The sequence below is a fragment of the Dasypus novemcinctus genome, chromosome 6 (genome assembly GCF_030445035.2).
Source record: "Dasypus novemcinctus isolate mDasNov1 chromosome 6, mDasNov1.1.hap2, whole genome shotgun sequence".
Taxonomy (NCBI): domain Eukaryota; kingdom Metazoa; phylum Chordata; class Mammalia; order Cingulata; family Dasypodidae; genus Dasypus; species Dasypus novemcinctus.
Window position 1 is genome coordinate 126892359 of NC_080678.1, and position 14246 is coordinate 126906604.

The 14246-nt window shown below is 43.3% G+C and overlaps 1 protein-coding gene across 7 annotated transcripts in view; it reads left to right on the forward strand.

Moving 5' to 3' along the window:
* Window positions 1-14246, forward strand: part of NRG3 (neuregulin 3) — a 1103107-nt gene that overhangs the window by 823344 nt on the left and 265517 nt on the right. For all 7 annotated transcript variants that reach the window (XM_058299387.2, XM_058299391.2, XM_058299388.2 and 4 more), the window contains exon 3: window positions 3153-3226. In XM_058299387.2, the coding sequence (XP_058155370.1) occupies window positions 3153-3226 (74 nt within the window). The remainder of the gene's footprint in view (window positions 1-3152; window positions 3227-14246) is intronic.

Consider the following 14246-nt stretch of genomic DNA (forward strand, 5'->3'; position numbering starts at 1 on the left):
CAAAATAATAATAATGAAAGAGCACTCAGGAAAACAAACCTGTCCTCTTAAGTTTCTCTTTATCTTTTGAAATTTGAAATCCCCTTGAAGGCAGCTGTCGTAGATCAAGAGCCCAGTTCATTACCTTTGCCCCAATGCAATAAAGCCCTCCTGCCCCGAACCTGCCCCCGTAAGTGGCACAAACCCCCGTGTACTCAGTAGGAGTCAGACTCACTTCCTGTGCATGGCTGTAGAACATCCCTAGAACCCTGACGCCACTGCCGATCTGGCCAGCTCTGGTGTCTGGAATAAAATGCTGGAGCTGCCTCCTGGACTCAGGTTTGTCTTTCACATCACTGTTGAAAATAATTCTGCCGTCTTCTTTCCTGGAGCGTTTGTCAGCCCTGACTGTGTTTCCTGGGCTGAACATGCTCCCTGACCTTGGGCTATCCAGCGGTAGAATAAAACCTTAGTAAAACAAGCAGGGAGCATCGAGAACTTTAAAATAATCTCTGCGACACAAGGCCTCTCCGCAATAATGAAATTCAGAGAACGGAGGGAAAAACACTGCTGATGGATTGAGTGGAGTTTTGAAAGTAGGACAGAATCATAGTAAAATAATTGACTATTAGCCTGGTTAAGACAATATGTGATCTTTTAAAAAAAATATGTATTCACCATTAAAGATTACATATGTACTTTTTAATTGTCATTGTGTCATGCATCATTAAAATGAATAGAAAGACATTTCTATTACATGAATTTCTCTTGTAAGATATGTGTAATTTTCAAAAAGCAAAAAACAAAAGTTTTTAAAAACAAACAAAAACACTCCCACTACTAACAAAAATCCCCCCAAAATAACCCATCAAACCAATGTAACGACATTTCTCAAAAGATATGCTTATCCTACTTTCAGATGTTCATCCCAAAGTCAGTCTTTGTGATCTCCATTTGAAGGCTTTTTTTCCCTTTACTCATTGCTTTTACTATTGTTATAAATCCAGTCTTCCTCACTGGCAGTATCTGTTGACAATGTTCTGTATTCCCAGTTGGATGTGTCTGAACTTATCAAGGCGGCATGTGTGTGATTTTTAAATGGGAATTTGAAGGTGTTGCTCTTGAAACTGGGCACCGATTAGCAGTGAATCGTGCCTCCCTGACAAAGGAGCCACCTTGTTTCCATCCAGCCCCTGGCCTGGGAGGGCTTCCTCCTTGGGCTGGGAGGAGGAAACATCGTCCTGCTGTCTCACTGCAGCACAGGTATGCAGGTCTGATGAAGGTACTTGCTGAGCAGTTTCCTCGATTCCCCATTACGCCTGAACAATTCAGGGAGGGATCCTATGCATGGAAAATCAGTTTAAGTATGGAAACATTTCAGCCATCTTTCCTTATTTTCTTTCCATACACAACTGGAATGATGGATTTCAAGTAAGTGAAAACACTTAAGAACAAAGCAAAACAAAGGCACTTCTCCTTAAAGCAGCTATCTTCTTGGGATGCCATTTTCATATTAATAAAAATACAAAGAGCAAAGTGTACTTAAAATCTCCCATGTACGTTAGAAACAAACAGCTCCATTCTGCAGCCCACATCCAGGATGAAAGTCATCATTACAAGAAAATAAAAATTAAATTGCTACGGCACAGGTGATTTTGAATAAGGGCAACTTAACATTGGGCCAGCTTTCTGGGAACAGGAATTGAATTTTTCACTGCAAATGTGCTTCATTCCCAACTATTTCCTGACATCACACTGCTACAGAACCAGTGATATGCCTGCTTTATTTCAAATGCAAAAACTAAATTTAAAAAGGTTATGAAAATATGTGGCTGCTTAAAGTAATCCATTCAATAGTCCGTTGCAGATCTGTTGTATTCATATATTAGAGCTCTTTGTTCTCAGTCTAGGGTGAGAATTGCCAAACACACTCCAGAGTGCCAGGCTGAAAAAGGGGTTAAGGAGAGCTGGCCAGATTACCTGAATTCCAATTTGGCTCACGATGAAAGGTGGAAAAAGCACCCTAGTGCCTTCCAGAGCTGCGGTCCCATTGCAATGGACCTACCTCCTAGTTTATCAAGCTCAGAAAACAAAGCAGTTCTAAGGGAAGAATTCACGCTCCAGTTCCTGACCCAACAGGCACTTCGCTTTCTTTTGTCAGTGTCATAGATTTCTAACAACCAGAGGACTGTTCTTTAAGTCTGATTTTTATGCCGGCAGCACAGTCTCCTTCTCTGTAAGTAGGACAGTCATCTCTCCAGCCACAGCAGACGCTTCCCCTCTAGCTCGAGCACGGCAGCTGACGCGTCAAGCCGACCACTAAATGCCGCCTCCCCTCTAAGAGGTTTCCGAGGCGGGCGCTGGGGACTGGATGTGCTCTTTGCAGGGCTCTTGGCCGGCTGCTGTTGCTCCGTGCCCCTGGCAGCCTGAAGCGCGAGTCGTGTGACGCTTCACAGAGGACAGGCAGGCTCATGGGGCTGCTGCCAGGAAAATCCCTCGCCTCCAGCTTGTGCTTGCTTCGGGCTCCGTGCCCCGGACGATGGCTGGCAGGAAGCAGGCACTTCCCATATGTGTGCCAAATAGAAAAGAAAAATCAGGAGAGTAAAATGTGAGTTTAAAGAAAATGCACAGAGATCTTGCACATTGATGCTTTTCAGATCTGACCAGAGAAACACTGTTATTTTTGGTCAACATGTTAGGCAATACTGACTTAAGGATTGCTAAGAAGTAACAATAAAATAAATAAAATTTGCAAATGAACCAACTAATAAAATACACGGAAAATGAATGAGTAGCTGCCAAAATTTTATAATTTACCAATATGAGAAAAAGAGGCAGTTGCAATCTGGTGCTTCCGGAAGGGCATTTGAAACTTTCCAGAGACCAGTGTGATGCATCGGGAACGTTATACCTGCAACCAGAGCTGCCAGAAAGGACAGGCATGGGGCACCTGGCACTAGACTATAAAAGCAGATCTGTGCCTTGTTTTTTTTTTTTTTTGGCTACAGAAATAGAGTCAGAATCCATCTGTCCATGTTAGACTGACTACAAAAATAGAAAAAGCATGAATGGCCTGTTCTCAAATTTAAATAATTGGTGGATATTTTACTTGCTGAAATCTTGAATCGTTTACAACCACATGCGTATGTTTGTCATTTATCCCCTTTTCTCAGGTGCAAAGAAGGCTACCAAGGAGTCCGTTGCGATCAATTTCTGCCGAAAACTGATTCCATCTTATCGGATCCAAGTAGGTCAAGCATTTTTCTCTTTTCTATAACATGATATGTGGGCAGCCCTTACCCTGCGCGATGGCTAGCTGGGCGGCAGGCTGGATTTTAGGAGTCATCTCTGAAAGCAGGCGAGGATGGAGCTGGGTCAGAACTAGCCTAGCCTAGTGCTTCCGTAGCAATGGCACCTGGCCTCTAAATCCAGCTCATCACCGCTGCTGGGAACCCTTAACTTTCAGGCTCTCCTGTCCCCAGCTCCATAAAGAAAACAAGGATATAGAGAAAAAGAAGAGAGCTCATTTATACAAAAGGATGTTATGGAAACCGCAATATCACCTTGGTTCTTCTGTGGTTTTTAAGAGTGATAACAAACTTAACTTATGCCACACCGAAGTAAGAAAATATGCACATATAATAGCATAAGATTTCACCTTAACTGTGAAAACCCCTTTTTAGCACCACTATTTGCAAATCAGCAATGGCCATACTAATGACAAATTATTTTTTTCTCCATTCATGAAAGAAGGCAATTTGCCACCAAGAAATATTGCTGGTCATTAGTTTCTGTTTCTATATGGAATAAAAGGTTAACTTTCTACACCAAATGCGCTATTCTGATCCCACGTGAAATTTTTACTTCATCTGGAAATAGTTCCCAGGCTGCCACAATTGAATCTTTGCTCAAAGCAGGGGGAGGGGTTTTACGGAATCAGCAACTCAGTTCAGTGAGGAAAGCGAGTGCATTTCCAGATGGGATTGGCAGTGCTGCCGCGTTCTGAATACCGAGCACGCCTGCTGCAAACTTTAGCAAAGCGCTTTGAGCTGACCATGAACGGCGGCCCCTGTGAGTGTGTGCACTGCTGCATAATGAGCGCATCTGGCCATCTCTCCACATCTTTGCAAAATGTGTGTTTTCATTTTCCCCCTGAATCTCTAGCTACATTTCCCAGATAAGAGAAGTTTCTTCAAAGGGAACATCTTGGTTAATGTATCTTCACCATGTTTTATTTTGGTACGGGAACCACTGTCCAGTAATTACTGCTCTCTTCATAAATGTGTTCTGGAGAGAAGTGAACATCGGGTAAAGGCTCCTAGCCCTCCTGGTCATTATGCTGTGGGTGCTGCTGCAGGAGCTCCCCTCTCAGGATGACGTTCTGGGGCGTTCTACACCTTCTCCTCTTGAGATATGGGCCCTTTGCTCCCCGCTGGCTGAAAGGCTGTGCGGTGATGAGAGCCTTATTTTTGGAGCATAGCAGTTTACAGGAAGAATGGGCTTGCCAATTGCTTTCTTTGGCTTTTTTTTTTTTTTTTTTTTTGCCTTTCTCTTCTTTTTTTCTTTCTTTCCCTTCTTTCTTTCTTCCTCCCTCCCTCCCTCCCTCCTTCCCTTCCTCCCCTTTTCTTTCTTTTGGCCCATCTAGTTTCCCTCTTTGTTTCTCTCTCCTCTCTTCTTCCCTTCTCTTTCTCTCCCTTCTAGTCCCCTCCTCCCTCGCTTCCTTCCCTGGCTTCCATCCTCCTTTCATGTACAGCTATGGAATATCTGTAAGTAGAAGATCCTGGAAGTGGGTGAAATAGTCACCTTTAAACCATCTATTCCAAATCCTTGCCATCATAGTCTGACTGCACAATTTGAGGAGGAGGTCCACTGTATTTTTTCTCCTTAGAGAAAAATAGACCCGTAAGTAGAGTCACTAACCCTGGAAACCTAGGTCTCATATGCGTATAAATATTTAGTGCAGCAATATGTGTAGTGGCTAAAACATGGACATATTCTAAATGTCCATTCATGAGATAACGTTTAAGAAAAATATCACGTGGCACATTTATCATTGCACTATTCAATTGCCATTAAAATGATAAATGCGTGAGATGTTTCTATTAAATGAAACAGCAAGACAGAAAATTATTTTCTATAAGATTGCAAAAGGAATATTCTTTGGCCCAAAGATGAAAAAAAAACAACATAATAAAATGCTAAAAAGGGACTTTTTGTATTTGGGGTGAGGAATTATATGATTTTTTCCCCGTTTTCTCCTGTTTTATTAATAAAATGTCATATCATCATGAGAGTCGAAAACATCAGAACACTTGAAATAGGAAGCCAAAATCATTGTAGAGAAACCCCTGGAATGGTCCCCAAGACACCCTTGAAGGGGGAAAGGTTTGTATCCTCCATTCCTTGATGCAATCATTAGGTATTCGTGCAATCCTGAATTCAAGCCACAAATATTCTCCGAGCACCTTCTTGGGCATTTGATCATCCAGGCTCTGGTAATACAAAGGTGCACAAAACAGGATTTAGAGATGAGGTCCTGCAGGCTACAGAGGCAGGAAAAAAACCTTTTACGGGGAAGCTGCTGTGCTGGCAGCACTTGACCTTTGCGTGACCTTGGCAGATCTGTCGGGCTCCTGGGGCCTCGGTTTCTCCTCTGAGTAATGGCAAAAGTAACCCCTGGTGCCCCATCATCCTGACACTCACTCAGATGTTGCCTGCTCTGGGCTCGGAGCCACACGCCTGCTTGGATTATCTCGTTACACCCCACGATCACCGTCTAGCAAGGAGGGGCTGGCGATTGCCCACATTTGATAAGTGAGGAAATCAGTCCTCAGAGAGGGTAAGTCACCTTCCCAAGATCACACAGCTAGTCCAATCTGGAGCCTAACTGCCAACCCAAATGACCCCAGGACCTGAGCTCCCAAAGTCATGACCCCTAAACGCCCTCCCCCCTCTAGTTATTTTCAGTAAGACATTTCTCACTCTAAATTTGATCGATTCTGAAGCTCAACGGCCTGCTGCAAACATGATTCTAAGGAACAATATTTGCACAATTTTCATACCTTAATTGCAGCAACTTGAGCTTCCATAGAGATTTAAATCCCTAATGAAATGTCCTTGTCAAAATTCTTGCTGAAGGATGGTTTAATTTGCTGCTCATGACATCTTTGAAATGACTCTGTGCACAAGAAATAAGCTTTCCTCCAGCACTCTCCTTTTCCTCCTCTCTCCCCATCGCCTCTGCCTTTCTTCCCGCTTCCCACTTGCTGAATACATGCTTCTTCTTACTGAAGTCCTCATGAGCAGGCTATAAGAAGTCTTTGCTGTTTTATCCCCCGACACACTATCCCCACCACCCAGGCAACACAGAGCTGCTCAGAAATGTGCACCTTCGTTATATAAAATAAATTAACTTAAATTAAAAATATAATACTATCTCAAATTGCAAGCAGTTGGGAAAAGAATGCCAGTACAGCACTTTGAGAGGGTCAGTGGATGCTCTGACTAGTGCTTGCGCCCTGGGCTGGGCTACAGCCTCAGACCTGCTATTTTAATAGCCTTTTCCCCCAAATGAACTGGTGTTAATTCCACTTGCATAGACATATACACATCAGGATCAAACATATCAAGTGTCCAGAATGTCAGTTTTTGAAAGAGTACCCAAAGCCTTTTGCTACGCAAGTGGAATTAACTCCAGGGGTTCTGCAGGAAGGCGGGGGTGGAAGGGCTTGGGTCAGGGCCAAGGCGACGCCAGGAGCCGGGGCGCTAGCGGGGCAGACATCGGTGGGGGTCATGTCCACCCTGCCCTGGTAGCAGCGGTCACTTCCAGGAAGCCCGTGCTCCCCTGTGACTAGTCTAATCAAATTGCCTCGGGGCAGTCCCTTTTCCCCACCAGCAGAGGCTTGCCCTGCAGACTTCAGCCTTGGGCTCTCTCCTTACCCCTCGGACCGCCCGGCGCCTGCATCCCAGGGCCCTCGAGCTGCCCCGCGAGCCTCCCTCTCCCCGCAGCGCTGGGCTGAGCACATGCTGAGCCTCAGTGGGGTCCTGCCTCCTCCCTGGCCAGCGGGAGCCCAAGAGCGGCGTGGAGCTCACGCTCACCTGGTCCCCTGCACGGGAGAATGGGGGACAGCTCCTAGCTCCCTGTGAGCTGATTTTCACCCTTTGGCTCATTGGGTGCTGGGACACAGGCGCTGACCCCAGAATGCGCTGGAAGGTGCCCTGTGCTGGGAACCTGGCCTGGACACGGGGCAGAGTAAGGCAAGAGGGAAAGATGATACGGACCCAAACTTCCCATCACCCCACCTGGGCTGCTGTGCCTCCACTTACCAGGAAAAATCGCTCCATGAGTCAAAAACATCAATCTGCAGGGCATATGGTTCCAAGCCAAGAGAGAGCAGCAGGCAGGAAGGTGGTGGGGTTAAGGTTAAGCTCTGGCAGTGTGCTGCTTTGTGTGCATGGCCCGTGGGGCGTAAGGAGCTAAGGGAAGAGCTTCGGGGAGCTGGCCTGGGGGCTGAAGCCTGGACAAGTGTTTGCAAAGCAGGCTTAGGCAGTTTCCTTGAAGAGTGGTAATGGAATTTCCCCCAGAGAGACCTACGGTTGGCAGTCTTGCTTTCCTTGATTTTATATAATAAATAGAAACGCGTGTCTAATGTGTCAACAATTAGAAGGAAAGGTTTGCCAAATCGAGCTCTGAATCGGGAGCCAAAGCATCTTGGGTCTAGTGCTGTGATCACTTGTCTTTGCAGCTTGGCCTTTATATTAACCTAGATCCACTGGTTCGAAAGCAAAAGTAATGTCGGTTTGTCTATGCCAACTGTTTAGAAGTGGAGTCAAATACACAAATGAAACACTGTGTCTATTCATTCAGTCATGATTCCCCAAGTGTGATAGTTATTTTCATGGGTCAACTTGGCAAGGTTTTGGTGTCTAGTTGTTTGGCCAAGCAAGAACTGACCTGTTACTGGGAGGGAATTTCGTAGGCGGATTTGCATCGATAGCCAGTCCATTGCATCTACTGCTGATGGCATCTACAAATAGATAAAGGACATTGCCCTCATTAATAAGGGAAGTCCTCATCAAATCTGGTCCAGGTCTGAAACCAGAACGGAGGATTTCAGCAGTCAGAAAGAATTCTTGCCTCCCAGCCAGCTTCTCCTAGGGAATTCAGCCTCACGGCCACCGGCGTTTCCAACTTGCCGCCTGCCCTGTGGAATTTGGACTTGCCGATCCTCACGGTCACACGAGCCTGTTCCTATATGAATCTCTTAATATTTGTGTGCTAACGTGTGCCCTGCTGGTTCTGCTTCTCTGGAAGAACCTTGGCTAGTGTCCCAGGTATTAAGCAGCTACAACATGCAGCAGGCTGCGGATCCAACGATGATGATTAAGGATGAACCGTAAATAAACCACATCGATTTCAACTGAATTGTTGACTCCAAACATCCTAAAAACATCAACGTAGTTCTCATTCACTCACTCAGTCAAAACCCTATGAACAACTTGACATTGGGAAGGTTACTTCACCTCCCTGAAGCCCTGGTTTTCGTCTTTATAAAACAAGGAATCGGTAGTCTCTTGCTATCATTAGGATTAAATAAAATAATCCATTCTGAGTACTTTGTGCTTGGCAGATAGTAAGAACTCGATAAATGTTATCTTCTTATTGTTACCGCTTTTGTTATTTTAACGTTATTTTAACTGTTATTGCCATGCAGTGTGCAAAGCACTGAGACAGGTGTTTGTGGGCATTAAAATGTATGAGACGTATCAACTGCCCTCAAAGTGCCTCCAGTTACATGGAGACAGTAAAAGTGCACACATAAATATAAATAAAAGAACACGTGGAAGACAAGACTGCCTAAGGAAATATAAAAATGGGACCATTAAAAGTTCACAGAAAGTGGAGCTAGAGGTCTAGATTGCTTGGGAAAAGCTTCTTTTCAGAGGAAGCACTGCAGGGAGCTTCTCACAGGGGATGCTACGGACAGTTGCACAGGCTGCACACTGCCCAACTTCATGGGTGCCCTCGACACATACTCTGCAGAGGTGCGCGGCATTGTCATGGCTGATTAATACATCAGATGGAGGAAAAGCAGACTCTCGAGGGCACGAAGCATGAGCCAACCACCACTCGGCCTCGGGCTGTGTGTTCCTTTCCTAGGCTGCCCCGAGCAGATAGAATGGAATGGTTTGGTTTTAAGGAATGGGGGTTTATTAGCTTTGCAGTCTGAGGCCATGAGCATGTCCAAATCAAGGCATCCCCAGGCGATGCTTCACCCCTGGAGACTGGCTGCTGGCGATCCTGGACTCTGCCTGGAGCCAGGCACGAGGTCGCGTCTGCGGGGCTCTCCCTTCTCTCCCAGGTTCTGTTGATTTCCGTTTCTTGCTTCCAAGGCTTGCTTGCTCCCTTCCTGTACTCCTTAAATTTATAAAGGACTCCAGTGATAGGCCTAAGACCTGCCCTGGCTGAGGGGGGTCACACCTGAACTGAAGTAGCCTCATCTAAAGACCCTGCTTACAACGGGCTCCCACCTACGGGGAGGGATTCGATTTATGGCATGTTTTCCTGGAGTAGCTCCAGCTTCCAGCCCCACAGGCTGTTAGGCCACGAGGAACTGACGTGTGCTTTCCCGGCTGGAATCTGCTCAGGATTCTTAAGTCTCCTACAGTATGTTGCCCTCCAGCCATAAAGCATTATAAGCAACAGAATGGATTCATATGGAAACTCTGTAACTCTTCTCCCCATTTTTCTGTCTTTGAAAGAGGAGTAACCCAGAATCATCAGTTTTTGACAGGTCTCTGGAGGCTCATGCAGTGCACAGTTCTATCAGTCTATGGCGTTTTTATACATTCAATTCTTAACCCCTTCGAGTCTACATTTTTAAATTGTGCAAAGCCCCAAACTGCTACCATTTATCCTTGCAGATGCACACTTTTTGCAACACACTGAGACAATAAATATATTTACGAGTAAGAAAATAAAAATTTCTCTTGATCACACCACTCAGAGATAACCACCAATAATCATTTTAGGTCATCTCATTCCCATTTTTTTACACTTTCTGTGTGGAATATTACACGCATTCCGGTTTCATCAGTGCCCTGAACGCAGGACTCCTGGGGCAGGCAGGGGCACAGCGGCTCTGCTCTCTGCTCTCTCCAGCTGGCTGACTGCTGCCCACTTCGCACTGGCTCTCTGGGGTCCGCTCCTCCCAGCGAGATGATCGAGCCCCCTGCCTGCCCCGGAAGGCCTCCTGGGCTCCCAGTCCTTCTCACGTGTGCACGGTCACATCGAATCCATGGGGCGTGCTGACCGCCTTCAGGCTGGGGAGTCGGGCAGTCTCAAAGCTGGAGGAAGCCTCCACGCAACGCCTTGTGAGCATGGCCGGAGCAGGAGCCCTGGCCCGGGGTCTGCTGCTGAGAAGCCCCGTCTTTGTCCACACAGTGGCCTTCTCAGCAGCAATCCTATGGACGCCTGTTCTCTCTACCCACAGGACATCGCCAGCTGTGCCTGGTGCAGGCTGGAGGCAGAGCTGCCCTGGGGCACCTGCTCCAGAGGCAGTGCTGCTCATGCTGCCTCCAGGAGCCATAAAGCATGCCCCCCCATCCTTGTCCCCCCAGACCTCCAATTTGAGGGTACTCATTGGATACATGAGTTGATCCAGTCCCTAATACCATTTAATTTTGAATACACGATTTTTCCAGGTACTTCTACATCCGTTATATTTGACTTCTTATTCATGCCTAAGGATGGCACTCTCCCTGGATTTATTCATGGGTGTAGCTTGTCCCCACTGTCCATAGTTTATTTATCATTGAAAAATCTATGAGGGTACAATCTTTTGTGAGATTTCTCAGCCTTTGGATCTGGAAGTTTCCAAACAGTCCACTTTTAAGTAACTATAAAGAAGTGAAAGAGAGAAAATGTCAAATTTGGTCAAGAAGACATGGAGATTAAAAGCAAAGAAATTCTAACCATGGGACAAAATTGGCCCTCACCTGAGGGAGAGGGACGTGGAGAGCAGCCTGCGCCTTCTCGGCTGTTTCCTGCTTCTTCCCCACAGGCCACTTTGGTTGAATTTCTGTTGCATCTGACAGCGTTATATGCATCACTAGATAGTTGAAATCACTTTCTGCAAATGCAGGAAAATCCATAGCTATTTTCATTTCTAGCAGTGAAGTTTTCCTAAATGCATCTGCTGATTTACTTTCTGTGCCTAGTGGCTGCTATGGTTTGGAGATAAGTAGCAGAATTACCAGGCTCTGTTCTTTCCTTTATTTTATTTTTTTTAACCTGAACATTTTTTACACATTTCTTTTGATGGAGTTTCATATGACACTGGAAAATGGCCAACACGGTGTTGCATCCAGCTGCACATCTACCCTCCTCGTTCCCTTGAGGGAACTATTTTAAGAGATGACAGTAGAGCAATTTCACTCTGGTTAGACTGACATGAAATGGAATGAGTTGAGCTATTACCATCTTTATTTCTGTTTTGGTTCTACCATCACCCTTTCAGTTAGTACACAGTTTTTTAAAATTGAATACACATATTGTAAATAGCCTCCCCAAATACGGAGTAAACACAGAGAAGTATAATAATCATCACAATGTTGGCAATAATCAGAGACCCAAGGTTATGTTTTTTTTTTTTTCTTAAACCTAGGGCCATATTTCAAAATCAAACAGAGTGACTTTCATGGGATGAGGGCGTATTTTGTGCCAAATTGTGTGCTAGCATTCTATCTACACTTGCTCATTTGATACCCACCCTTAAGTAAGCTTATTCTGAGGAAACTGAGGCTCTGAGCAGTTAATTAACCCACCAAAATCACCCAGCTTCTAAGAATTTACGTTCAGATGTGCTGATTCTAGAACTTCACCTTCCAAGTGCTTTCAGATTGCGGTCATTTATATGTTTTTCGTTTTGTTTTTCAAGCAAGAAAACCTAATTTAGTTTAATTTTCGTGAATCAGGAGCAAGGCATTCACCGTTGTTTGTTGAAATGAACATCGCCATTAATAATGGTATGATTAAATATTCAACAAGTGAAAAGGTGGGCTCATAGTAAGTACAGTTTGGTACAGAATAAGTGCATTATATCCATTTCAAGGTACACTCACTTAGTTGCTGATGCACAGCAGGTATTTGATAAATTGAATGAATTTTTGATGATGTGATTTTTATGATTGAGAGTACGCTTTTGAAAACTGACACTGGATCTTCTGAATTTCTGGCTTCCTTAACTTGTTGCCCCCTCTTAATAGGTTTACTGTTGAACAATATTATTGGCATCTTCACGGTCTCCATTTTCTTTGGATTCTTGGAAGTTTTAATCCTTTCAGGGAAGTCTAATGCTGTGGGCTGAATCTACATTTGATTTCCACTGTGCTTTAAACGTGAAGAGATACTCATTTTCCCAGTTTTCCCTAGTTTCTTGTCTTCACAATGAAGCTCTGAATTTTATGTGCAGGACACTTCCAAATATTGGGCTTGAAGACTGAAGGTTTATTCTATGCTAAAAGAAGACCTAAGTTAAATGATAGAGTGTGCTGGAATAAGGAGAACAGATTTTTGTAAAATGGCATTTTTCCATGAATATATTTCACTACAGTTAAAATCCTCACACTGTTAGGTTTTTGTTAGTTTTTGTTATTGTCGTTGTTTGTTCTTTGTGTGTTTATTTATGGCACTTAAATCAGCAGACTGTAAAGTTGAGAAACATGAAATGTAGATTGTCCAGGAGGACATACCAGGCATTCAAGTGTTTTGACCTAATGACTAACAGCCAAACAAAAAGATTTATCCAAGGTCACACATTTTGCTAGCTCCTAATTTTTACTGTGTTTTTAGTTCATGCACTTCAAAATTGATTTGGTATCTACCAAATGCCTTTGGTATTTGTTGCTACTTTGGTATCTGCTAACAGCACAACTTTGCTGTGGGATTATGGATTTTTTACAGAACTACAATATATTTTACTTTACTCTAAAATCATATATTTTAGTTTAATTTAATTTTTAGAATAGTAATACATTCACATAGTTCAGTATTTGAACAAATAATATTGAAAGATTTACAACAAAACGTTTCTATTATCCCCCATCCACACAGTCCCCACAGGCTCCCCACAGCCTATCAAAGTTGTTAGTTTCTCTTTTAATTTGTTATGGAGTTATTTTATTAACATATAAGCAAAATGAATACAGAGTCCTTTTCCATTTTGATATAAATAATATCACACAATATATGTTCTTCCACACCTTACTGTTAGCAATGGGTCTTTAAGATCATTCTACTTAGAAAATGTGGAATATTCTTTGCTTTTACCATTGCATAGAATTTCACAGAATGAATATAGCATAATAACACAGCACAATCAACAAGTCACCTACCGCTTTGCATTTGGGTCATGTGTTATTTGCAGTATGCTATTTTAAATATTATGTAGATAAAATTTTAGAACTAGAACTCATGGATCAAATACAGGTACGTTTGTAGATTTATGGTTTCTCCAAATTGCAGTCTCTAGAGTGATACAGTGTCACAAATTCAAACTCCCAAACCTTCTCCAAACCCTCTGTTTCTCCACACTCTCTTCAACATGGCACTTTGTTTTGTCAATTTTAGAAATGAAAAGTGTTATCACATTGGTTGAGCATCTTTCATGTATTGAAGAGTTATTAGTATTTCCTTTCTTGTGAATGCTGTCAATACCCTTTGCCTGTTTTTCTATCAGTTATTTTGTTATTGATTTGTGGGAACTACATTTATTTATAGTAATTAGGCCTTTGATTTTGATATGAGGTTCAAGTAGCTTTTCCCTTTTGACCTTTGCGTTTTCTTTTTGATTATTATAGTTCATGCCCAGAGGGAAACTTGTCTTCTTCCCTCCTCCCTCCCTGCCTTCCTTCCTCCCTTACCTTTTTCCCCTTCCTTCTTTCTTCTCTTTTCTTTATTACAATGATTCAGTGTTTTCTTTTGTGGCTATGGGCTTTGTGTAATATTTTTAAGTCTTCCTTGCTCCAATTTTATTGAACGATATTTTCCAAAGTTGTAATTCTGAGAGTTTTGAAAGTTTCATTATTTTATTCTTAAATCTTAGGAAAAAACCCAGCTTCACTTTTTTCCTCAGTGATTACCCAAGTGCTCAAAATCATTTAATTAATAATTTCAATCATCAATAGGATATTTGTCATTAATAATTTATGTGGTATTTGTATATTAATAAAACCATATACTTATAAATGAAATATAAAATAACAAT